The 27,962-nt window shown below is 35.2% G+C and overlaps 1 protein-coding gene across 3 annotated transcripts in view; it reads left to right on the forward strand.

Annotated features, from left to right (window-relative positions):
* The window catches only part of DENND1B (DENN domain containing 1B), a 149,484-nt gene that overhangs the window by 92,200 nt on the left and 29,322 nt on the right, over positions 1 to 27,962 (forward strand). For all 3 annotated transcript variants that reach the window (XM_032696453.1, XM_032696455.1, XM_032696454.1), the window contains 4 exons: positions 5,665 to 5,765; positions 11,285 to 11,330; positions 12,832 to 12,933; positions 20,769 to 20,894. In XM_032696453.1, coding sequence (XP_032552344.1) covers positions 5,665 to 5,765; positions 11,285 to 11,330; positions 12,832 to 12,933; positions 20,769 to 20,894 — 375 coding nt within the window. The remainder of the gene's footprint in view (positions 1 to 5,664; positions 5,766 to 11,284; positions 11,331 to 12,831; positions 12,934 to 20,768; positions 20,895 to 27,962) is intronic.

The following is a 27,962-nucleotide window of genomic DNA, read 5'->3' on the forward strand; positions in this document are numbered from 1 at the left end:
TGTTGTAAACAGGCAAAAGCAAGGGCTCTCTTCCCACTTTTACTCCCCAGCAGTCTTCTTGAGAAATGGATGGGAAGGTAGGTCTCCACAAATGTTAAATATCTGTTATGGATTTGGGACCTGATCTCATTCCCAATCAAACAGGATTTAGATGCAGTTGCCTCTCTAAAGAAGTTGATTGTCTTATAAGTTATAATAAGGTAGAGGAGAGGCTTCCTTTCACCTGTATAACTGTTTCCCTTTTAGGAAGCAGAAAGTGTTTTCTCAATAATTCCCATGACCTGGGAGTATTAGGGTAACAGGAATAAGTTGGTCCAGGCTGATGGTAAATACTGGAATTGTGGTAAAATGGTGACCCATCCCCTATGATATATTGCTATAGGTATTAATAAGTAGATGAGATAACTAAACAGAATCTTGGGCATCTTTCAACATATGTGTGGTCAAGGCAGTGGGAGGGAAGCAGTTCTTTGGCCCATTGGGACTGTGAGGGGGGAGGGAGAGAGCACACCAGTACCCATTTCTGGACATGGTGTTGACAGAGATTGACAGTGTTTGATGATTTTTCAGGAAATGGTTTTATCACAGTAGTTCTTTAGTTGCTTACAGTAGATTTTGAAAGGTTGTATGGAATCACAGGTTAATTTTACTTTAGCATTTGCTTAACTTCTGTTGCTGTTTTTGGCTTGCTGACAAGATTCTGCTAATCAGTTTCTATCTTTCTAGTCTGTACATTGCAATGTGTGCAAATCTTACTACCTATGTTCTTCCTCTCTCTTTACCTTTGGTTATAGAAAAGGCTTTGAGGAAAATAATTTATATAGATAGAAAATAACTTCCAGGTAAGTTTTGTGCAGCATGTTTTCATGTTACTTATTGAAATGATGTGAATAATAGGTATCAAATAAGCATCATCTGTAAGTCTGCAGAAAATCTTCCAGCTGAAGTAGTGTGGCTCTGGACATGTCTCAGTGTTTTAACAAAAACTAAAATTAGAAAAAGAAAAAAAGAACAGAAGAAGGGACCAGTCCCTTTGAAATACAGAGTAGAAAGATTCATTGGTAGAAGTGAGCTTTGGGGTAGCAGATACACACGTTAGGATTACTGCATCCATGTGAAGGATGGGGAGGAGCTGCGCTCTTTATGTACCCAGGAGCAGGTAAAACTGCTTTGATCAAGTCTTGAACTAAAACTTCTCCTGACTGTTCCTGTTCAACATTGCATAGATTTTGAACAACAGTCTTCCCAAGTGACTGCTTATTGCCATAAGATGGAAGGTAACTCATCATTGTCTAGAATTTGTGCATTATTTGTACGTGTTTACTGTCACTCAATAATGAATTTTGCTAACAAACTTTGTAATGAGGTCTCACACTATTTGGAGAGACTGTATAATCACCAGGCACATAGTTCCAGATTTTTTTTCCGGAGACAAAGATAAAATTATGGTACCAGAATCACTGTAATACTCTGGAGAAAACACCAGATACTTTCCTTACAGGATGAGTGTTCATTCTGGCTACCATGTCTTATCAGAAGAGATCAGAAACAGACTGAAACTTTCAGTTGTACTCAGTAATATTAGTGAATTCAGTACTGATAGAATGGGACAGAAAGCTTCTTTTCATGTCCAGTGCAAACACTGGCGATTTCAAAATAGATTTCTTTATTAATTAGAGGGTTGAATGTTGAAATTTTTTGTTAAAAGTTGCTCTTAACTAATTCAAGTCAGTTGACTCATGCCATTTATGTAGTTTAAAACCACATTATTTAAATCAATTTAAAAACCATAGTTAGATTTATGTTTGAAAACGAAAGTTTTTTAAACTAGGAGACATTATTTGAAATGGAGAAAACCAGTCTAAAATATCAAAATCGATGGAAGCAAAAATATAAAAGTTCTGTTCAATGTTGGCAAATGGGTTTCAGCCAACAAAAACTTTACTTAAAAACTGCCTGCCCATTTTATTACGGATAGAAACACAACTCCAGTAGGTCTTTTCCAGTGCAGTGAACTACAGGAGGATCAACATCATTTGTTTCCTTAAAACAGATAACAGATTTGCAGAAACGAGGTTCTGCAGCACTCTTCTGCTATAGTTTAAGATTTTTTAGCAAACTGCAGAGTTGAGCAATGTCATAGTAGTGTGCATACATAAACATATAGCAAATTTTGTTGGACAGAAGCTTTTGCCTTTACATAAAACTTACCTGTAAAAAGAATCACAGTTCACAGTTGATGTTATCTCCAGTTGTCACTGGCAAAATAGGTGGGATAGTACACATTCCTGAAGGCAACTTCAAGATACTTTAGGATAATGTCTACCTCTCTATGAAAAGAGATTTTTCTGATTTGTGACATATATTTTCCTATAATTTTTTTTTAAAAAAAGGTGAAACTTAAATCCTTTTGGAACAGATAACAATCAACTGACAGACTCCATACAGATGCCTTTGTCCCTAAATAGTGTAAGAATTTGTTTTCTGCGAAAGATATCCTCACTTGGTCAAGACTCTCATCAGACTCTTGTTTCTTCACCTGGGAGTTTGTGCTGTGCACTCTGCCTTACCACCTCCTCCTGCAGCCTTTGGCAGGGTGTCTCCTGGGCTCTGCCTGGCTCTGACAGCAAGCACAGGTGCCACTGGGCACCCCCAAATCCAGTGTTGCGTTTATAGACCTCTGAATTCTGATTGAAGTGATTGGGCTCTACCTGGTCTCTGAATATTCCTTAAAACATGCAGTATTATTCCAAGATTTACAGCAGCTACCATTGTATTCAGAGGAGTGGATGTGTCGATTAAAGAGATAGGTTATTTGAATAGGCTGATGCATTTGAGAAATGCAGTCACACTCGAAGCGGTAAAAAAAAAAGTAAAAAAGGGATTTTTCCAGAAAGTGTGCAAATTTTAATATGCAATCCATAATTATCAGTATTTGCTTAAAGGCAGAATTGGCAGAATATTAAAATGTGACACAGTTTGAAGAGCAACAGAATCCCATAGCTGCTTGTATTACAGGCTGTATACAACAGGAAACTATAAAACATATTCATGGCATACTAAAATGTTTGAAAACCTACTGCAGCAGCGTAGATGGAAATATTGAAATAAGATGTTACATGAGGATGTTATTAAATAGAAAAGCAAGGAACAGTATAACAAAAGCTTGAGGTGCAAGTAATCAAATCTTTACCTTTCCTGCTAGAAATAAAAAACTGTAGTAGATTTTAAAAATTGCAAATTGTAAATAGATGCTAATGTGAGAGCCACACTAAAACACAGATTATAAAATAAGTTAATAAAACTTCAAATATTTTTAAGGAATTAAGCTCTTCCTCTGTTAAGTGAGAATTAAAATATAACACTGACATATGCGTAAGATAAGGAAATTTCCTCACGCAAATAATATATCCATCTTAATTCATAATTTAAGAATGCCTATTAAGAGGAGGAGGAGACAACTGTATACACTGGGGATATCCTGTATAACTGTATGCTCAACTGTGTTTCAGTCTGTGATTGAAATACATGAAATTCTAATTTTTATATAGGTAGTTGTGGTTTTAAATTTCTATGGTATGTACAATAGTATGTGAACATACTAATTAGTAATTCCATATGCATTTTGAGTAAAGGAGCAAAAAACGTGATGCTGAGCTTGACTGTGCTATCAGTAGTGTTAGATAAAGTACAGAGAGAGAATATGGAAATAAACCTTGTAAATCCCACTGTGTTGAAGAGGGATAAGATACTAATTTATTTCTTCCCCCAAATCAATCTTAGTAACCACAAAGTAATTATTAAAATAGCCATTATTAGAAATATAAAATGAGACTAATTGTGGAGGTTTAACATAAGGCTAAGAAAGGAGATGTTAATCTGAAACGAAGAGTTTAAATACAGAATTATGATATACTTGGCTTTCTGTAGTGTAGCTGTCAGACTCGGGCAGTTCGCTGGTCAATAGTGACATTCTGTGTGTCAGTGAACAGAGTCTCCTGATACCTTAACCTGCAGTTCACACATTACTGAAGCTCCAACTGTCGAACATTCAAGTCCCTTGGTACTACTGCAGCTTCCAGACTCTCCTGACTGGCTCATGTTTCATTCTTTGGCAATTTGCCCTAATGATATCCCTCAGGAGCTTTCAGACCCTCTTCTTTTCCATATTTAATCGTGTTATATTAATCTGAGTGCTGAGCAAACTATGCTGCACAAATTGTAATTGTCTGTGATTTCTGCTGCACTGGTCTTATAATTACTTTTTTTCATTTTTACTGTAAAAATACATGTACAAAATTGCAATATCATTTTTATTTACAAGTCTAAATGTCCAAGACAGCCAGAGTGTGAAAGCTTTAACTGCTGATCTGTTCCACAAAGAGGTGGGGTTTTTTTTCCCCCCTCTAAAATCCATAATGTTTTAGCACTTGCTGTATGGACAGGATTTACATTTTATTTTTAGCTCTTTGTTTTGTTACTGTGAAAGTACATGTCTAATAAACAGCACTATTATCAAGTAAAACTCAGTAGTGATTTTGTCGTGATACAAAACATCAGGACAGCCTTGTCTTTTTCCATAAGCTTGGTGTCTTCTATATGGGGCATTCTCTTTTAAATTTTTCTTTTCCTTTTCTTAATGAGGTTTGGAGTGTTTTATGTACTGGATATAGGCTTCCTTTTTTTTCAACACAGTCTTGACATTTTCTCACTGTTGTAACTCTGTGCCTGAGATATATATAATAAAATATTAAAGTATTAATATTCAATTATAATAAAATAACTGAATTTAAAAGACTCCTCCCTCATAGCAAGGTGGGTTTTGGTAGATAAAATTTGAATTCTTTATGTATTGCAGATTATTTTGTTCACTTGAGGAATGAACTTGACCGTGTTTCTAATGAATTCCGTAGTTGGTTGTTGGTTGGTTTTGAGGGGAGGGTGGTGGTTGTGGTGGTTTTTTGTTTGTTTTAGAAAACCAAGGGATGTCCATTTTGAATGATAACCAGATTGTTGCACCTCCTTTCTTGGTCAAGGAGTCCTTCGTTTTCCAGTGATGCTCATACCAGGCTTGGCATTCTCTGCTTTGGGAAGGGAGTTTTGGGAAATTGTAATAAAGTTGCTTTTCTGTCACAGGGAATATTAATTCCAGATTTTTTTTTTTAAGGTAGTTTTTTAAGTTTGGAAATCAAGATAGTGACACAAATAGCTTTTGAGTTTAGTGCTATTCTGTGGTTTCATGCAGGTTCAGATCAATTCCAGTTGTTAAAAATAGCAGAAATGGGGACCAAAAAACTCTCCTGAGTCTTTCCCACTCATGGGAGGGGAGTGCAGCTAGGAGGCACTCCAGTCCTGTGTGTCCATGGCAGTACTCACGTTTGACTATGCATCAAGTAATTCATGACTGTTTCCCTTTTTCAAGGAAATAGCTTAGCAGGGAGGGCTAACTTGACTTGTTAGCCTGACTTCTTGCAGGTGTTGTATGCATTCATCAGAGTTCTTCATAGATGTGTTTCAGCAATAAAAAATAATATTAAAAATTAAATAATAAGTGGTTTGGGGAAGTTAAGATTCTTGCATGTGTAAAAGTTAATTTAAGATTTTGTATTTTCTTTTTATTCATGTTTTTTGTTGCCAATTCTGTGTGTGTATTTTTATTTTTAGTTAACTGCTTGTGTTCATGCGTCAGCTGCATTGTTATATCCAATGTATTGGCAACATATTTACATCCCAGTGCTTCCTCCACATCTTCTGGACTACTGCTGGTAAGACAGCTAACCTGTTATCCCCATTTCTGAGATTCTGACCTGTCTTGTAAACCTAACTGATGAAAACACTAACTAATTATCTAACTGAATACACAGGACCCAGTTTATGAAAGCACTTAAGCCAATGCTTAAATGATGACTTGAACAGAGATTTTCCAGCATGCCTTGATGTGGTGTTTGAACTGGTACCATGAATTACAGTGCTGATTACTATTAATGCAGCATTTAGAGTCACATTTGTACAACTGTTCCTGTTTTGTTGTTAGAGAATTCATTCAATAATTTAAATGTATTAAAGTTTTCTCTATTTATTTATTTTGAGATAAATGATACTTACAGAAGCATTCAGAAAAAGACCTGATCAGCTTTTTCAGAATCGAATGTTAGTAGGCATCAGTGTTCCCTTTTGGTCTATACAGTGATTTAGTATTTGTATTTTAAGCTCAGCCAGGCTCAGGATTCTAGCCACCTTCCCAAAAGAGCTTAAAACTCCTTTTGGTACTTCCAAAATTTTCAGTATAAGAATTCTGTTCTCTTGATTTCTGTTCACATGACAGACTTTGTGGTTTTGGCAAGTTTTTAAGTTGAACAAATCACTTTTTGAGTCGCTTCTGGCCCTTCAAGAGGGTGATGTTTCCACATACCTGTTTCACAATTGCAGGCTGAAAGATCTACTTTCTTTTATTCATAGTAGTGGCAGAGATACCAAATGAGAGTTTCCATTAAAGAATCTGCAACAGGAACCCCTGGAGATGTTCACTTGAACTAAACCCTATGAATCTGTTACGGAAAAAATGAACCATTTCAAGCTATTTTAGAGTTTGGGAATTATTATTATATATGAAAACTGAGACCAAGTCAGATGCTTACCAACATAAGTCTGTTTTCTTCACAGAAATAAATTATATGTTTGTTGGGCTTTACGTTGTTGATTTTGGTTTGGTTTTGTCCCCCCTTGAATCTATAAATATGTTACTGTTCCAGTTCCACCCTCTCTACTGAACTTTTGTTTTCAAACAAATTCTCTCTATGTTTCTTTAAGTCTCTTTGATAGTTTTCCCTCAAGTTTACAATATTTTCCCACTGTATATATTTTTCTGTGGTAGTTATTACACTTCATGTGTATATTATTTATTGTTTTAGAAATCTATTCTTCTTCCACTCCTCCCTTTACTTCCAACTATAGCTAAACCTTTCATCTTTAATGATAGTTTTCTTTTGAAGAAACTCTATTCTAATTGTTTTTTCTTCCTAGCTTTGATAAAATACGCCAAGATGGGGTACAGCTTGGATGTATTTGTTTAGTTTTTGTATTATTTCAGCTTACTGACAGAAGCTTTGTAATTTTTCAGTATCGTCCATAAATGCTGTTCTCAGAAGGTAGATCAACACCTTTATTCAAGCTGTACCCTGTAGAGTGCATCCTGAATACTAAAAGATTTTTTTATTTCCCCTTCTAAGCACAGATAAAGTTTCCAGAAATAATAACGTTAGATGCTGTACACAGCTCCTTGTGATGATGATAATAGTCGAGATTCTAGGTCATTGTGGCATGACCTGAGAATTTTTTTTACTCATTAAAAAGAAGCATGGAGTTTCTTAAACTTGTAAAATTCATTTATATCCCTTTTTATTTTTCACAGTAGTACAATAGAGCAGAGAAAAAAAACTTTCCCTTTTTTAGAGTTGTTCAAATGGAAACATAAAGTTCATGAAAGGAAATGCACAATTGATGAATTTACCACACTAACTATAATTCAGACCTTTTAACTCAGATTTTTGTGCATTTACATTTCTCTTTCTGTTCGTGTCTGGTTTGAATGGTTCTTTTGTGAGATGAGTTGGAAAAGTGTAATAAAAACACATCAGTTACTTAGCTTTCCTCATGTTCTGGTGTATTAACAGTAAATAAATGTTCTCCTCATAGGTATAAAAACCTTAATGTATTCTTAAGGTCAAAGTTTATGATAGGCCAGACCTAATTTGCAGTCCAATGAGATCATGTCAATTTAAAATTAATAAAAGATTTTTGAAATTATTTTTTGTTTGCCATTTTTTAAGTCATTTTGATAAACAAAGTTCTTTTTATAAAGGTGCCTTCTTTCCTTTTAGCTCAACATGCATTTTCATACCTAGAAACTACATTGTCAGTGCTTCCTTTGGACATTGTTGGGGTATCTCCCATGAACTCATTTTCTTAGTGTTTTTCTGACATGGTACTCAAATATATGAAGTAGGTGAATATCAATTTGATAATTTTGCTCATTCCAAGGTAGTAAGACTTTTTTTAAACATCGAAAAAATACATTTAAATCTACTAATTTAAATATAGACCCTGATTCTATAACTTTTTTTGCATATTAGTCATCCACTTTTTTTTTGTATGAGGTGGACTGTGTATTTTCAAAATTTCATAAAGATAAGGGATATAATTCTGTGGGGTTTAGAATCTGATAAATTACATGAACTCCCTAGCTGGTACATTTTGTGAGCATGAAAAAAGAAAAACGTATCTTTGAGTGAAAAACTCTATATTAAAAATTATTTAAGTTCTTCCACTTGCCTTTTTAATCAAAAAATTTGTTAGGTTCCATCGTGCTGCCTGATTTACAGGCTGGATTTAGACCTAACGTAACACATTCCTGAAGTAGCCCAAACCCAGAGAGCTGAGCATCAGTATGGACTGCAACACCCTCACGGTTGGCCAGGTTAGGAGTGCCTGTGGGGTCCAGTGTGTGAACATACTATCTATTTATTTACTTCAGAATGGTTTTTTACCTCCATGTAACTTATCTCAGCCTTGAATTCCGTTATGAGAACTCCAAAATGAGAATTGGAACAACCATCCAAAAAAGGAGAGATAATAAATTTCTTTTTCTAAAAGATAGCAAAATATTAGGCTGTCAAAGTGATATTCATTGTAACTGTAGAGAAAAAAAAAGCACAGCGGAGTTAATAAAAAAATTGAATTTTCTTATTTTTTATAAAGAATTGATTTCTAAGTTTAAGTAAAAAGAGACTGTTGCACTCAGCAGAGTGGGTGGCTAGCTTTCTAGAAAACTCTTACAAAAATTAAGTTTGAACATTGATATAGCAATTATATTTGAATAAAATTAATTTTTGTAAAGGAGAAAGCTAATTTCATCAAATTTCTGTGTAATTTCTTGGCAAACTAAATCACTGATATTAGAATGTATGACAGTTTTGTCCGTGGATGATAAAGCATCTGTTATACTGAAGCTCTGTTAAGAATATAATGCAATTAGAAAATTCAAGTTACAATTGCAATATGTCTTTATGAGATTTGGTCTCTTCTGAATTGGGATATACACATGCCTGTTTTCATGAGAATGGGACAATTATTTTCCGATTAACTTGCGTGTTTTGCATAACATTGTAATTATTTTAGGCAATGATACTGGTAGATTAATGACATTTTTGGAAATAACATGCATAAGCAAGAGAAAAACTATATAGCAGCTCCCAGTAGTATCATAGAAAGCACTTTCATGTACATAATAAAGTCCTCTGCTGTTAAGACTTCAGAATCCAGAAGTAATAAAATGTATTTTTGCTGAAAATGATCAAATTGACTTTCCATACCTGCAGTTTTTATTTCATGCATTTTCAAGGTGTACTTTGTACTTTTATTCTGTTAACTTCAAAATTGAAATGATGTAGCTGTTGCTGTGTTCTACAGAAAGGAGCTACATGCTACCGTTTTTAATGACAGATTTATTAATGGAGCAAATCATCAGCAATTTTAAGTCAGTACAGGCTTGGTGAAGCTGCTAGAGCAGTATTGGTGTACAAGAAAACAAGTGTTTACAAAATCTGTACATGTTATAGCACTTTTTTGCACTGTATTTTCTCTAGTTCACATTATTTGTAATGAGGAACCTGAGGATCTATTTTGCTCATATTCAGCAGCAGAATCCTCGGTTACATGTCAGTCATAGTCATTCTTATTGGCTTGGTTAAATATGTTACATAGTATAAAGCATTCTTAAAATTATAGAGTGTTTTAAAGCTGTTTAAATCCTCTCTGAATATAAATATGTCTGCTCTGGAGTGACACTCATTTACAACTCCATGTAATTTGGATTTAGTTCACAAAGGCATAAGGATTAGCCTGGATGAAGTCATCAGGAGGTGCTAATATTTGTCAGTATTAGGCTAAGAAAAAGATGTGTAGGAGAATAGAGGTCTCTGTTTTGCTTTTTGGAAGCCCCATTACAAAGAAACCTGTACTTTGATAGCATAAACATGACAAAATCTTGTTTGGGCCTCAGTCAGCCTCGGTTTTTGTGGTTTTTGTGGGTTTGTTTGTTTTTTTTTTTTTGGTTGCATTGATCCTCTCTGATGGGACATTGTTAATGAGAGCAATTGGCTAATCCATAGGGTGTACAGATTTTTCTAAAAAAGGCTGCAGTCGTAGGCAGGTGAGAATTGCTTCTTGACTCCCAGAAGTGGAACCAAATAGATGAGACCACGTGACCTGATGCAATGAAGCCTCTCCCCCATCCTCGGGAAGTCAATTGCCAGTGGCTCAGATCTGGGATCAAATTAGTGCAATGAGAGAAATTACTATATGTGAGCTATTCGTGTAACTTTGTATAAGTCATCTTACCTTCCATTTCTTCTTCAGAGATTCTTTTTATTTAGGCTTTTTCTCTGTGGTCTGTTAATGATTCATTTCCCACTGAGCTCTTAAGCCATCCTGTCTATTGCTCACTTGTCTGGAGTGAATATTGTTAGTAATCTCACAGTGCCCAAAAGTGTGATGATGATTGTTGGATGATTTTTTCCTTCACTGGATATATTCTTGGTTAGATGTTGACAGAACATATGCACTAGAGGAAGAAACAGAAGATTATAGGAGACAATGATAAATGTGCCTGACTAATTTAGTTTCTTGCTTGCATACTGCAGGAGGTCTTAATTCAGAGGCTTTGTGTGGATATTTGTTTTGTTTGGATAATACAGTTCTTTGTCTTACACAAATTTGAAAGGAAAAGTTCATGCTCTTGAGTTAAATAGGATATTAATACAGCTTCCAAACACCTGCTAGGAAGGGTTTCAGAACCACATTCAGAAATAAAACTGGTGTTAACGATGTTTGTGTTGCAGTGTGGTAATGTTAACTGGTACCATATTCTCCAGAGTGGTGTTTTAAAACCCGTCTGTTTCTGGAGACAGGCCACTTTGGGATCATCTGCTGGGTTACCTCTGCCATACAGGATGACCAGTTATTGAAACTAGGTCTGGCAAGGCAGATGGCAAGCTGTAGGGTCTCCTTGCTCATGCATCATAGTTTGGAGCAGCGTCCTTTATTTTGTGCAGAGTAAAGTAAATTTTCCTTGTCTAGTAAATGTTTCAGTAGTAACTGTGTTCATCTAATACTGGCTTAAACAGTGGATGTTTACTAGTGACTTAAATGCCAAGATTTAAAATATCTTTTTTGCTCCACAAATATTGGTGCTTAAAAGTTGATCTTTTCCACTCTTTTTCTTCAGTGCTCCGATGCCTTATCTAATTGGCGTCCATTTAAGCTTAATAGAGGTAAGTTCATTGTATGCTTCAGCATGAGGTGTGTGTATCATAAATGATAATTTTGATGGAAAAGCTTCAGAAAAAGTCCCTCTATTTTAGCATACAGAATTACAAAATTCAAGCTTCAGATGTTTTACTAGGTAAAAAATGTCTCTCTTTGAAATCTTACTTTTGAAGTGTTTTATGGAGACGTGTAAACTCTACATCATGATTTGTCTCTCTGTCTATTAAAGCTCAGCGATAGCTATTTTCCTGCCCTTTTAGTGGTTCAACAACAGATTTGCCCAATAATGAGAGAACTTACAATTTATTTTGGGGTCACCATCAGTCAGATTTCAGCATTAGTGTGATTTCCCAGATAATTTATGTTCCTGACCCTCTGAACATTTGAGTCAAACCTCAATCCCATAACATTCATAACTATTAATTTAGAAATGAGTATTTTTTGCCAAAAAACAAGTGGTAGCCTTTTCAGATTTGAATGTAGAGCTCACCTGATTGGTAAGTAATAGCTGGATGATAAATATTTTTGGCTTTTTCCATAACCATTTGATGACACCGTTAAGCCTGCATGTGTCATCTGAATATCGTGCAGAGTAGATAATTGATTGGGGAACATTACTTGATTTACACTTCTGCTAAAGCAGTTTCTAAGCATCAATTCACATTTGCTAATCTGATGAGCTGGGTTCTCCCCAGGTCTGAGCCACCAGCACTTTTGTGTTCCCAAAAAAGGACCTTCTGTCATCTACACTTCTTAACTCTAGTCACAACCTTCCATACTCTCGCATCAGATTCATACGACCTGCATGCATTGATTGTAATATCTTGACTAGGATGTTTTTTTCTTATTCAATCAGAAAATAATGGAACAGAAAGACTAGCTCTGAAAAAGAATTCACTCAATTCCTTCTGGAATTATTTCCTGGACTGCATTATTATGTATTATTGTGGGACCATATAGAAAAGAGTTCTATACCCTTTTTCCTGAAAGGAACAAATTGTTTAGTTCTTAGGTGGTAGCCAAGTATGCTGATGAAATAGGGTTTCATTCATTTGTCTATAATACTGGTCCCATGCCTGGGACTTAGATAAATCTGCAAATAATTACTTCTTTTTTTTCTGGTTTTCATCTGAGTATACAATTAGCATCCTATCTGATTTTCACAAAGATGAGAGAATGAAATGTTGTCGTAAGATATGTATAGTTCCAATATATTTAACTGTGTTCTGTGTAAATCTTGGTTTTCAAGAATTCATTTCTTGAATATGTTTGTATTTCAGAGATTATTAATATAACCTTAGTGTTTGAAGAATAGGAAATGTTTTTAAAAGCTACTCTGAATGCTGCATCTAATTCACAAATCCTACTTCTGAAATTCCAACTGTTGTTTTTGCCATTATTGCCCTTTGAAAATCATCATTTGTAATCTAGTACATTGTAATAAAATGTATTTCAGGAGGATGCCACAGTAAATTGCTTTTTCACTATTTTTTTTCTTCTTAACAGAGAGTAAAAAGTAGATCACTGGAGGATGTGGTTTTGCTAAATGTTGACACAAACACTCTAGAAACCCCTTTTAATGACCTGAACAACCTACCTGGTGAAGTGGTGAGTCTTAGATATTTCATTCTTTCTTTCTTATATAGGCGCTTGAATTACTAGTAGTTATTTTTGCCTCATTTTGCTAACTGCTGTAAAAAGAATAAGGGGGTGAAAAGCACCAAGTGTAGACCCGTGCATTTGAGATTTTTACCTTTTTGACAGTTGCAGAGATGTTGAATGGAACATCATATTCCTTATTGTAGAAGTAGGATCATAATTATAAAGCCGGCTGCATTCATTAGGCATGGCTGCTTTAAACGCAAGAGCCTCTTCATCTCATCTTAATCATTATATTACAAAGTAGGCATTTCTGTCTGCCTAGTGGCATGTCTTGCAAAAGAACGAGAGAGTTTTTGAAGGCAAAAAGAAGAAGGGGGCCAATTATCGGCTTCTGCTTCTCTGCCACCTGCCAGCGCTTTCCTTTTAATTAATGATCTGATGGCACTGGTCAATATAATAAGAAATGCTTGTACAGTTGGGGTCAGAAAATTCAGGCTTTGATCTTTTTCGACTTTCTGAAACATTTATTTGTTTTCTCTAAATTATTTCAGTTTTATTTTAATCTCTTCTATCCTGCTGAGGGCTGCGTGAATGAAAACCTATACTGTTTGTCATTTGCTTTGGCAGAGCAAAGACTGCTTACTTAGAATTCTATTTGTAAATTAAACTGCAAACCCAGTTTGTCATAAAAGACATCTGATCCTTTTGAAATGACGAAAGCTGTCTTTTGTCTGTAAAGGATGATAAATTAAGTGCCAGTTCTTTCTGGACTTTGATCTTGCAGAGGGTGCCCCCCCTGCTTTTTTTTTTTTTTATTGCCTATAGGGGAACATACTCTGTATATCACTTTAAATAGCCACAAAATTCACTTATCTTGCTTTTCCCAACAGAACTCTAAAAGAATATAATTGTGAAACCACTGTTTTCATTATTTAGTCATAGATGCTCCAACTATCACAAATAGTTGCCAAGATAAAGAATTTTATATCAAAATGTGAAATCAGAGAGTTAAATTTTCTGAAATTTTAAATCATAAAAAACTCCCCATGTTCTAATCAGAATAAGGTACTATAGTGACACACTGTGTCTTTTGTTATTGTTGGTAATTTGTATGTATTTGGTACAGTAGAAATCAAACTCTTGATGATTATATTCATAACAGTTCCTTGTGATTTTAATGATGTTAAAATCTAGACTTTTTATAAATCATCGCAACAGTCTTTCTTTGAACTCAGTAAGACTATAAAAATTGTTGTGATGTGTTGTGATTTACATTAGTGTATGGAAAAGTATATAAGTGCACACCCCTATATACAATAATCTTTACTGTACTCTATCGTTCAGGAGTATTACAAGTTAAGAAAAAAATGAGTCATTTTCTGGTGTGTCAGTAATTTTAACTGACCTTGCATTCAGTGAATAAGGTTGAGGCTATAAGGCCATAAAGGTCCATACCTCTTCCCAAATAATAGCTAGATATGGAATGGAGAATTTGGCATCATATTCCATGAAATACTGGAGTTGTAGCTAGAGGTCCTTCAAAACATCTCAAAATATATATTTGTGCAATAAGAGGCACTGCTCATGTATTTTACAGCTGCATATCAAAATGATCTCTAAATAAGTAGGCCAGCATGAAGAAAATAGGGATACAGATGTTCATACTTCTAGAAGTATATTCTCTCCCAGAATATATGCATATTATTATAATTATAAATATTAATGTAGATTATACAAGTCTACAGACTATAGAGTAAACTTAAAATACTTTGTTCCATATCTAATATAAAACAAAACAGAACAGCTATGTTCTTTGAAAAATATACTTGCAGAATTTGAGGATTTTATATTGAAGCTTTTAATTTGAATAATCCCATCTCTTACTCCACTTCAATCTGTAAAGCACTTTAATTAAAACAATTTAATGGAATCCATATACAATTATAGTTGGAAAACCTGGAAACAAAAAGCATAGACAAAAGGCACAAGTCTGTGTTTGACTCTTAAGATTACAAAATGCTTGTCTTTCTTCTGCATTCATGAGGGGCAGTGCAGCTGCTAACATCCTGGGTAAAAAGTGTAAGACATAGGAGTGTAGAGTCAAATTGGTAAGTTAGACTTAAAACATTAAAGCTAATGTCAAAGATATATATGCAAAGCATTTTAACTTATATAGACAAACCTCATAAGCATACATACAAAAGTAGTGAAACTTTTGATGAAAAAGATATAATGAATACCTCTGAAGAACATTAAATAGAATGAAGAACTGAAAATGTAATAGAAACTGTAGTCTTACTATCCCTTTCAAAAATCGATTCCAGGTTGCTTAACAGCCTAACAAAAGAAATGCAGTATTTTCAGAGTTTTCTAGAACTGTTTCTTGTGTTCAAAGGAAACAGAGTAATTATTTTCTGATCAATAAGCCTGATGATGTCCTCACAGCATAGCTATTTAATAGTTTAGCCACCTATAAGTAATATGTCTGCTAAAATGCTCTGGTTGTGAATTTTTTCATGATAAATTTAAGATTGAAAGAAACATTATTATATGGCGTTGTCTAATAAACTATATAATAAATTAACTGAGATTTAAAGGCATTTTTAAATCATTCACTTAAGCAGTTAAATTATAGTTACAGGCTAGATGGCTTTCTATGCATGTGAACTCCATTATTCTGTCAGACTGACCAGTGGTCTTGACTGTGCAAAGGTCAGTGGTCACAGTTGTCCTGAATTACCAGTCCTTTTTTCATGAGGACCCTCTGCTGCGTTGCATGCTGTAATCTTCTTAATGGCTTCATTCCAATATTCACACATAATATTTTAGATTTATTGACTGTTAGAAATACTACCATGCCAGTAGCAGTTCCGCTACTCCTAAGGTATTTAAAATTGGAAGAATAAATCAGGGCAAGACTTTCAGGAATCCTTTGTTTTCTTAGAGGGGGGAAAACCCCTCTTTTTCCTCTCGTCTGACAAGAACGCTTGTTTTTAAATTTCATCATTTTACTGTGAATTTGTCTATTATTTTTTAATTTAAAAAAAATGAAAATAAGTAGCTACTTCTGTGGGAGTAAATTTCCTAATACAAGAATGCTGAGATCACCACTTCAATAATTTGTTGGCAAAAGAACATTTGTTGCCATAGACTGAAATTTATAAACTTTGGGCTTGATCCTGCAATACCTGCTTGCAGTTAACTCTGACAAAAAGACTGTTCCTTTGCTCAAATTCCAAAACAGCTTGGAGGATTGACAGCATTAGTTTTAGCAGCCAAGTCTTACTGTCTAAGAATCATAAACTGAGCAGAACTTTTTTAAATATCATCTTCAGAAAACAATAGACTTTATAGGTTTTTAGCTTCTTCTGCGGTTGTTAAATGTTGTCAACTGTAAAAGCTACAGGGCTGTTGAAAGATGCACAGTCTTTGTGGTGCGTGGTGCCTACACACTGTGATGCAATACAGAATCTAAACTGAAGTTTAGAGTTTTAAGTTTGAGATTCCTAAAGTCAGAGGATTTTAACACCATAAATTGGGCATATGAACATTACTGTTCTAAGAGTAGCATTTGAGAAATAGGCTGTATTTCATGTAGCAAGCTGGTTACTTTATAAAGCAATTACTGGGAGTGCAAATTATTTCTGAAAATATGATGATTAATGGTATTTTAAAGAAATTAAGGTCACTGTGTAATAGTTTGGAAAAATGTAAATAGCATAATTTATGGTGTTACTTCCATCAGAAAATAGCCAAAAATATTACTAATATATTTTAGAATCTCAGAGGAGTCAACAGTGTTTGCAGTGTTATGAGGCAACTGTTTATTGTGAACAAATTCTTAGAGCTGCAATTCTGTTCAGCCTTGATATAGCCTTAGAAGCTAGAATGTGAGATTGAAAAGTACAACTAGTATTGAAAACATTTGCATTTAAGTGGTTGTTTTCATCTAAATAAATGTGTGATTAAATGCTGGAGGGCTCTCTGAAATGCCTAAATCCTGTGTGTGTAGATAGTATCAAATATGTAGAAACCCTTTCATTAGCAATACTGATTTAGATAATATGAGATTCTAGTTTGTGTTAAGATTTCTGTTTTGTTATTCTTCTCTGCCATCTCTCACTTTCTTGCTGTTGAGAGTGGGCTGACTTCTATAGTGGTGTCATCTCATAGGGAACATCAAAAAATAGTTTAAAACATAACAACTGTTGCTGACACCAGAGAAGTATACCTGGATGTGTTTTTTTCAGAGACCTGGTGGTCTTTGGGAACCCTAGTGCATGGTTCTGTATTTCTCAGACAACAAACTTTTTTAATACTTCAATATGTGCTTAAATTTATATGTGTGCTTAAGTTTTTGCAGGAACAAAGATTTTGATTAATAGTTATGTGATATGATTAACCTTTTAATCTTATATAATTCTTCTACTCATGTGGTTATTGAAGAGATATTAGTCATGGTTTCTTTCTTTCTGAGATAGTTCTATTTTAGGAATCTTAGAAAGGACATATGGTGACCATTTAAATAAATGATGCTTTTTGTTTTAATGACCAACACAAGATGTTTCTACATTTTAGATACACTTAATTACATATCAATCTCATTACTTTCTATATCTCTGAAAAGCTATTCTGTTAATTTAAACCTTCCTGAAACTCAGATTGCTCTTCATTGGCAGTGTTCAGTAGTCCAGTGAAGTCACCTTCCGATGAGAAGCTGTTTCTAGGAGAAGATAAAAACAGTTTGCTTTTATTGTAAATTAATAATAACTTTTCTGAAGCGGATCTCTAGTGTCTTCCAGAAATAAATTTTAACAGCATTCTAGCTCCTGTGGTTTGTTTGTTTGCAGTTCTTTATTTTTAAACTTTGTAAAAGGCTATTTCTGCTTAAGATGTGCAAAGAAGGGGAGAAAAAGGTTTGACATTCTTAATCAGAGAGAGGTAAATGGATTAAAATATATATGAGGAAAAGATTTTGATACAGATACAGCTGCTTGCTGTTTTTTTGGCTTCGTGCCAGAATTTTGTAATTTTTTTTTTAATTTTAAGTGCTATTAATGATGTCACCAAAAGGGGTCTCACAGTTCTTTGGTTTGAAGTGCATGGATCTAAGCAATCACAATCCTGCTGTGCACCAAGTCCTCCAAGTAGTTCAGAGCACCCAGTCTCTTATCTATACCTGCTATATTTACTGTAATAACTACTTTATCATTCTATCTTTGATTAAATGGAACTGGGAGAATTTGACATTAACCTGCCCAAATGCACAGCTCGGCTGATGGGTGGGATGAGCACTGGGAAGCACTGTCTCTCTGCTTGCATGTTGCTGACCTCAGCCTGAAGGAAACCAAGGCAGGTCCCAGGGGCACTTCAAGCGTGCTGCAGCCAGGGTTCCAGTCAGAGCAACTGGGAAATCAGGGTTGTGGCTCACATTATCTCTGCAGGCTTTTTCTTAAGAGCACTGTGCTCCTGGTTTTTCTGCAGAATGATCTCATGGAGCTCTTCTTGCCTTTAAGCATTGCCTCCTGAGAGAAGCAGGAATTGGAGGAGCTTTCTTTGAACTCCAGCATAGCCTTTCTGGGGCTTGAACTCCCTCCAGAACGGCCGCAAAAAAGTGTGCATCTGCCTGGAGAACCCACCTCCAAGCTGCCAGCCTATTGGGATGTTCTTAATATTGCTAAATAATACCATACCAGTATGGCAGAGAAGCAGGAGATTTGTTTTTTCTATTGTTCTTTTTAACATGTTTTTGCCTAAAGCATCCTATTAATCGAACTGAAGGTAGGGTGCATAGGGCTTGCCAGAACTGAGAAAATTAGACAGTACCATTTTCCTTCACATTCTCCACTTTGTTGTGTAATGCCTCTACTCTTCATCATCTTTACCTCCTTTCTTCTTTTACCCTCTCTTATCATCTGCCATAATTTCCCTAAACTCACAAGGTATGATTTAGAAGAATGTAGATTTAAAAGAATGTAGAGAATTTTCTACCTTTTCCCTCCTTTATATTTAGAAGATGCGTTGCTTGTCATAAAAGAGACAAAATTTTAACTTTGACAGTTCTTTTTCTGACCTCTTGTTACTGCTTTTATATTAGTCAAACTAAGCTAACATCAGTGGGCAAATTTTCCTTTACCCAGGATATATGCATTTATTTTCCCCAGAGCGAAATAAACCTTATTTTTCAATAACTATAGAATAATCATACAGTACAGAACCAAAAAGAAAATACTCACAAAACCAAGACATGCATTTATTTCTTCAACCTTGAACTTCTTAACTGATTTTTGTACTCAGACTTGTACTTTTTTTTTTTCCTTTTGAGTTGTAAGGAAAAAACGTAAATGAGCCTTGCTGTATGCTTTCCATGGGCTAAACGAATCAGGCTCTAAACTTTTATCTAGATCTGTGGAGCTTGGATATAAATTGAAAAGATCACAGCTATGGGGAAAAGACCTATACTGTAAAGGCCTTTCTGCATAGATTATGAACATCGTAACTCAATAATTTTTTTTTTCAAAACTATAGTTATAATTGGACCCAATGGGGGACTCTCCCTTTGATCAGATCACAGTAACTGTGACTTTACACTGGAAAATGTCACTACTGTGAAGGTTTATCACCTGTAGAGCTGGTCTTTTCTCTGATGCCATGTTCAGTTCTCATTAGCATTATTCAAAGTTTAGTTGTTAATTAGGTTGACACTTCAATTACAATCATCATCTACAAGAGCAGTCAGGACTGCTTGCATAAAGAAACAAAAAGATACTCATTCTTTCGTATATTTCCAAAAGAATGAAAGCTGGTTTGGTGATAAGTATGTATTTATAAAGAGTTTAAAGAGTAACTCTGAATGTTATTTTGTTTAGGGACTTATATAATGCTCTGTTGGGTATATTGTAATACAACTTATATAGAAACATGTATTCTACATAATTGGAGTTGACTTATATCACCAGGTGTCCCTCATGATGGAAATTAGGAGAGTATAGACTACATGTGGGTGTAATTCCACGTATCTTTCAGGAATACTTCAACAATTCCAGAATTATGTGATTTTCCTCCAAAGTGTGTCCAAGTAAGGATGATCTAAATTAAAATGTCCCTTTTTTTCTCTAATTCTGTATAATCATTGGTTGTCATTTGCCAATTAAAAAAAGACAGACCTCCTTAAAAAAAAAGTGAACCACTATAATAAGAACATTTGGGGATTTTTTCCTTTTAAAGTAAATGCACCTTCTAATTATTGTTCTTATTTTTTTTTCCTTTTCACATGTTTTATATTTGAGGACAATTCTAAAGGCATCATAGCACTGAATTTACACAAAATTTTCTCAACTGTTTGACAGAGGTAGCAGGTACTCCATGGTGCATGAGAAATGATGTAAGATAGTAATTTGACTTGAGAGATATTCCCTGAAACTGAGTAGTAAGGGAACATTAAGGGTCCTTAAAAATAAACCTTCATAGCATAAATAGAACATATCCAACTGTCTTCATTCAAACAAGTAAGTACATGTTTTGATGAAAAAAAATCTGCAGAAAAGTGGCTCACATGAATTTTGCTGTAAAATAATTAAGCTTATTTATGTCAAGAGGCCTTGGGAAAAAAAAAAAAGAGAGCATAAACCAATTTGCATTAGCACTCTACCATCATCCCCTGCTTTCATTTCAATTAACAGACCAGCAGGTGCTCTTTGCAGTTAAAAAGATAAGCTATCAAGGAGGAGGATGAATTTTTGGCTGACCTGTAGACACCATGGTTTGCCTGCTGATTGGGTTCATACCTCGCTGTACCAATTTCTGAGGTGTTAATTTAACTGTTCCACTCTGTCGTGCAGGTCTCGGCCTTGAAAAATAAACTGAAAAAGCAGTCCACAGCTACGGGCGATGGAGTAGCCAAGGCCTTTCTTCGGGCACAGGCAGCACTGTTTGGATCCTACAGAGATGCACTAAGATACAGACCAGTAAGATGGCTTCATTATTACTTTTTTCCCTTAATATTTAAGAGCATGGAAAATATGAAATGTTTTATCCTAGTCTGAAACAGCCTTTTTTAAATCTTACCCTATGCTAAGGATACACTGACAGTTTAAAAGACATAAAAGACACTACCATCTCCTGACAAGGAGTTGTACTGAAGAATAAATAGTCATCCAAAGTCAGCTATTCTCTAATTTGTATCAGTTTTATAACTTATTTAGTATAAAATGAGATTATATTCATGAAACTGCTTACACACAGCTCACCTACTTTAATGTGGTGAAGAACTGAAGAGGCTGTGCCTTTCAAACTCTATCATTTTTCACTGTACCATTCCAGAGACTTTGCTGTGTTTGAGGCCAGAATCTTATTTCCTAGTAAACACCAGGTACGAGTCAAACATGCATTTCTCATATTATAGATTTGTCTTGATTACTCTTAGAATTTAGGAGAAATGAAAACTCATTTCATCCCATCAGAACTTTTGCTGGTACTCAGTCAATTAATGTGTTATGGACTTCCATCATTTCTGGTTTATGAGGGTGGTACATATTGAGCCTTTTGGAGATAAAATAATTTACCAGAAAAAAACTTAGAGATTGATTTCGTCTCTCACTCCAGATTGTTTTCCTATGATACTTGCAAACTGCTGATAGTAGTTCCATTTGATAAAATGCACTGAGATGACATTGGCTAAATTGGATTCCATGGATGCAATGTTTGTTTATCTAATGAATTCAGGTAAATATGGAGATTTGATAGAAGAAAATTATCCCCACTTGAGAAGTCAAGTTTGTAAAGCTAGTGGATGTTTGTTTGGGGGTAAGGAGCACGATACATTCTGTTGTTGGGTAAGGAACTATGTGGTTTTCCTTGATGGAAAAGGTCTCCAGATGAGCCTTTTACTGGAGAGAACATTAAAATACAGTATGGCACAGTCCTCCTTCTACCCAAGTGGTTCTCTTACAGGTGGTCTTTTTTGCCAAGAGCATTTTGCACACGAGGTGTCTCTGCCACTGGATGGCCTTTGTTACTGAGATGGAAAGTAACCCCTTCAGAAGTGAAGTGTGTTCAAGGGTTTAGTTCAGGTGTTTGTGTTTGGCAGTTTTCATATGATATGGAAAACCAGTCTACATAGCATATTGACGTGGCTGCACCTGTTCTAAAAAATTGCTGGATTTCAGCACTTTCCCTGCTTGTTTCAGTCGAATAAATAATTTCAACAAATCAGATAGTGTGGCATTACCTGACCTTGCTTCAGGAGGGGTTCTCTGATTTGTTCTCTAGTCTAAAGGTGAGGACACTAGTCCATGTTGGCTCATGGCAGCCTGCAGTAAGAGCTGTTAAGTCAAAAAAATGTCTTAATCTACATTCGATACATGTGAACAGAATGATGTCAGTCTGGTTGATGTCCTTAGCTCTGTTCTGACCGGGAATAAGCTTCAGTCAGTCCATTGTTTTGGTAACTGTTGAACTGAATGTACAAGTTCTTTAGCATCTCGGTTTGTATCTCTGTTGAAATGAGCTCTCCTTTAACTGATTTCCATTTTATTCAGTTTAGCAGTTGGCATATCTGAGATATCTACATTTGTACTGCATTGGAAGTACTGCACTATGCCTCATTTGACTGGCAGACATTTGTCAAAGTGACCTTTGAAGTCTTTCTGCATTGTTTTCTTTTGCAGATTTATCTTTTTTTGGCTCCACTGATTGCATATAAGAGAGAAGATATTTATGAAACCATTGTGGCCTGATTATTTTTTTTAAAGACAAGTTATTTTGGAGTATCTTAGCAGGCAGAAGTCTGCTGGCAAATACTAGCTTATCCTGGATTGATATAAACTTGTCCAAAGACAAAGCATATTTAAAAACAAATAAGAAAAATGTAATGTTTATTTTGTGCCGTGTTCACATTATCTTAACTAAATTAGGATTTCACAGAATTTTTATTCTGAAAGAAAATTTGAATTAGTAGATTTGGATTAGTAGAAACTAAGAGGCGTTTTCTCATGATTGTTCAGCTCATTCCACATTTGCCTTTTGCCTTGTGGATTGGGAAGCTCAAAAAATCAAATCACATCTGACTGTATTAGGACTATTTCAAGAGTCTCAAAACTCAAGTAGTATTCTTGGAGAAAATTTGTAGGGACAATACTTAAAATGAAAATATTTTCTATATAGATTTGAAAGCCTTTTGCTATAAATAAGCTTGTTGTATTTTCAAAATCAAGAACTGAGAGGTTTTGGGGGGGTTGCATTTTGAGGATTGCAAACATCCTGATGAAGAAGAAAATAGTGTATTTGGATAGTTATCGATTGCTGGAAAGGTGAAAAATACGTTCAAGTGAACTGTTTTCCTTGCAACTGTGTCCTGTATGATTTTTAACTTGAAACATGAAACAACTGTCATTAATATTCACTTTGAGTAAAGAACAGCTTTAATAGTGTCTGTACTCATCCAACACTTCTCTTCACTCCCAACGCTGTTCATCACACTGAACACTCATTCTGTGCAACTCTTTGTTTTCAGCACAGGACAGATTCTCCTCAGTGTAGCAATATGTCTTGAACAAACGTCTAGCAATTATTGAAAAAATGATTGGTGAAAGGGAAAATGGGAATCTTCAGGGGTCTTGGAAAGAGTTCATGGGACTCTAAAAGACCATATGGAAAATCTGACTACTCTAATACAGACAGGAAATATGACATGTAATAGATAAAGGTGATAATATTTTTTGTGTGTATTAAATGATAATAAAAAACTTAATCCAGTAAAAGTTTCCAAGAAAAGTAGAAATTGTTGGTTTTTTCTGATTTAATCATGATACTAAATTAATCTGTCAAATTGATATAACTGCCAAGAGTGTTTATTTAATATGAGCACTTTACATTAGCAAATATTGCATAATAGGAGTGGATCTGCAGGACAAAGTAGCCCAGCTAGTGGGCTATAGTGTGCACAGTGTGCATTTCTGGCTCTGTTGTGGTTCTCATTTTAGTCTGGTGTTGAATGCTGAATACTTGTGACTAGCTGGAGCTCTGCTTTAGTTTAATCCAGGAGGAATCCACTTCGTGCATGGTAGGTGGGGATGATTGAAAAAATTACTTCAATGTCATTATGATCAAAAAATAATCCAGAAAAAAAGTATTATCAGCGGAATGGTGAATTATAATGGTTTTGTTTTATATGGTCTCATTCACATAGAGAACTGCAATCAATTTGGAGACCTTGGGTGAAATACTCTGACAGGGGAATGTGCATGGCCTGTTTGGGGGCAGATTTCCAGCAGTGGCAATGAGGCCATTGGAATTGTTTTGCCATAAGGAGCCCTGGAACAGAGAAAGGCAAGCGGTCAGTGTGTTGTTATTCTCACCCAGCCAGCAGCTGCAGTGGGAGCCACTGTGCAACATCAGTGATCACAAACAGTTTTGATCACCAGAGTCTAACCCTGCTGAGGCATTTCAGTTAGCAGTGTTGTGGGATAAATGCTTTTTACATCATGTAAATTCATGTACAAATCCAAATTATGTTTGCTTTGGATGCTTACAGCTTGGTCTTGAACCTTTTGTTGCTCCTAATTTCTTTAGATAGTTCAGCATTTGGGGATTTATCATGGATAATATTGGATATTTCATGTTTCAGAATTGCATGCATAGGTAGGACATAGATACAAATATGGCAATTTGTGCAATTTTTGTAATGTTGTCGTCAGAATATGTGCAACATTGGGTTTTTCCTACCTATTTTACTTTACACATTCTTGCTTGCATGTACATGGGCAAACCTCGCTGATGAAAGCGAAGACTAGTAAATTTTTTTCCATTAGTCATATGCAGTATTGTCAGGTAATAAAACAATATATGATGTAAAGAATTCTTAAAAAGGCAATATTCACAATCCATATCCAGAGAGGGAGAGGCAGACAATAGAATGAAGAAGTAGTTAAAAAATAGTGAGCCTAAAAGTGTTCACCATGATAGAAATTAATTTTAACATCATCAGAAAAAATAAGCAGAAAAGTTGTATGATCCTAAGCAGCAAACATCTGGAGGAAATTCAGATGTGGTATTTCATTTTTTATTAAAAAAATTGCAAGAAGAATACACTTCAAATGTACTTCAAATAAACAAAGCTTATTACTTTATGACACTTCTATTAAAAGAAAATGAAAAATAAGCAACAGGAACTTATTTTCTGCCTTTGAAAAGTTGACTTTTTTTCAAGAATTATCTTACAAAAGATCATGTCGTTGAAAAAGATCACTTCTTTTGGGGAAAAAGTCCTCAAAGCTCTAGATGTTAAAACAAAAGAAATAAACCCAGAATAGCTTTGTTTTAAGTTATGATGGTTGTAATATCACTCATCAGAAATTAAGAAATGAAGAGCAAAGGCTAATGGCTTGCTCTGAAATGCTCAGCAGTAGGAGTTCATGGTCTCATCATCACACCAGGGGGCCAAGCTAACTTCCATGTTGAAGATAGCACAACCTGTCAGACCTCACTTTAATTGAATGCTAACTGGAGTGCTTTGGGCCAATATTGACACTGTTTTAAGTAGTGACATCAGCTGTCCAACAGATGCCAATATTGCATTCAACGTGCAATAAATCAAAATAATACAATAAAATGTTATATTGGAAATAAAAATATTTTGAGATTCAGAATGTACCTGAATTACTTGAGAATGCATAAATAATGATTGATTGTAATTGAGTTTCAAAATGAAACCTTTTGAGGACAGGTGTCTCTTGAAATGACCGTTGACTTGTTTACCTTTCTCCCAAGAGGTGAAGTATAGAAAGTACAGCGGAGTACAGAAGCAAGAGTAATGAAATGCCAGAACATAGTTTGTGTATAAATCCAGAACCACCCAGTGGAAATATTTGTACTTCTTGTTCAAGTTAAATATCACTAGATTTAGAAAGCACAAACATACTTTCTAATCTAGGTTATTTTTCCTTTTAAAATGATCACACTGGTTTAACTCAGTTTTCATGTTCCACTGAGGTCTGTATAAATAGCGTACTTAAAATGTGAATGTAGCTTAGAGCAAGAAATTCCTGCTGTGTGTGGCAAGCTATGAAAGGGAAAGAAAATTCTATAGCAACTGTTGTTAAAAGGACAGATATCGTGTTTGGGCATAGATTGTTTGGTCTGAGTATTAGCTGTCTACTTTTCAGTACAGAGTCCCCACTGGGTTTTGATCGAACTTGTTTTGAAAGTACGTTGTAGATCAATACGACAGGGGCCAGTTGATGGTCTGGTAGTTAAATAACAGTGAAGCATTCATCCAGACCTCGGTTTCTAAAGGTAGTCAGCTGTATTTACAGAAACAAGAATGTTACAAGCTTTACATATGAAACCATCTAGGGCTATTTTTGTTTATATTGATTCAATAATTTACTTGTTAAATAGCGCTTCAAGAGGCTTTGTGTTTACAGTAATAATCTTGAAGATTTGTAAAAGTTTTATTCAGAAAACGTTTTTGTTGATCAGAACCTTGAACAAATAAATAACTCAGAGTTGTGTTATTTAATTCAGTTTCATTAAAGTTAGCACAGATAGCCCAAGAAAACTTCTGTGTGGAATTGCTACAGGTTTCAACAGATTTTCTCATTTTCATATGCTGAATAGGTAGGAGCTTTAAACCTACCCCGATTTTTAAAGCAATCTCACAGTCAGCGGGTTCAAATAACAAGGTTACTATGTCATGAGCCATCATCTGGTCAGAGCTGCACTCCCACAAAGCCTCTATATTTTCAGAAATTGCTTCTTTGTGCAACAACACAATAAATATATATATATATATATATAATAAATGTATATATAAGGAGTTGTTTTAATTTGCTGCCTTGAAATATTTTGGAAGAGCAACGGAATGGAGGAGAGAGTCTGCCCTCAGGAGCACTGTGTCTTATACCACCATGTCTCACTGGAGACTATTCCATTTGTTTTGATGCACTTTGATTTGCTAAGTAGCTTGGAGTCATCTTCTTAAGACAAGAGACTTTAGGAGCTCGAGAATAGCTAATGCAAAGTGGGTCAGGAAGGCAGTGCTATTTAAAGTACCATGAACATTTCCAGCTCTTTGGCAGATCCAGCATGTCCTGCATGTGTACAGTGTTCACCAGTTATCTCAGGATAAGTAAGGGGAGTAACTTGGGTGCTTCTCTCTGAAGATTTGACTGACACAGTGGTGCATATTGTACTGGGGTGGGTTTGTATCAGAGCACTCCAGCTACCCCGTGACAGGGGAAGGGTTGTGCTGGGTAAATTTAAGGCTTCTAGCTCTACCAGGGAGAGATCTTTTATAAAGTCAGAGGTTCCATAAAGAAATAAGGATGTAAAACTTAAAAACAAGTTAAACATGAACTTAAGTACTTTTCTGAGTAGGACTGGACCTCTTGAAAGAGAGACTCAAAAAGAAGGAAGTTTTTGATAGTATAAGAATAGGCTTTTAAAATGACATCACAGTGTTTCTACTGCAACATTTCTTTAGGTCACACTTGAACCATTTAGAAACCAAGTGTAAGGTGTAAAGAACACTTGAAAATGATTTAGAGCTGCTCTACCAAACACAGGTCACATGGAGAAAACGCTTTGTGATGTTCTGGAAGCACCAGAATGGTGGGGAAATGCGTGGAGTGACATGTGCCATCAGAGTTAAACAGGGTTAGGAGCACAAAGCTGTGGCATGGGCATTTATTCATGGGCATGAATAAATTTGTCTTTAAAGTGGCTTGCCAGTTAGAGCTGTTGTAAAGATCAGTATAGTGACTGTCTTTGATCTTTCTTTTTTTGAATGGCTGAGGTATCTCTTATTCTGCTGTGGAACTGCACTGTAGATGTATCTTTCGGGCAGTAAAATTTTCTGTGGTAGAATTAGGTGTTGCATTTTGTTGAATTCCAAGTTTTGTCTTTGAGACCCTTGGTAGTTGTTTCTAATGTGGTGATTTTGTTTTTGTAAATCTGGGTGAGAGGCTTTTGAAATCCATAACAAAATGAAGGGAATGCTCCTCAGGAATGTCCAGTGGTCTGTGCATAGTGAAGAC

The sequence above is a fragment of the Chiroxiphia lanceolata genome, chromosome 9 (assembly GCF_009829145.1).
Source record: "Chiroxiphia lanceolata isolate bChiLan1 chromosome 9, bChiLan1.pri, whole genome shotgun sequence".
Lineage (NCBI taxonomy): Eukaryota > Metazoa > Chordata > Aves > Passeriformes > Pipridae > Chiroxiphia > Chiroxiphia lanceolata.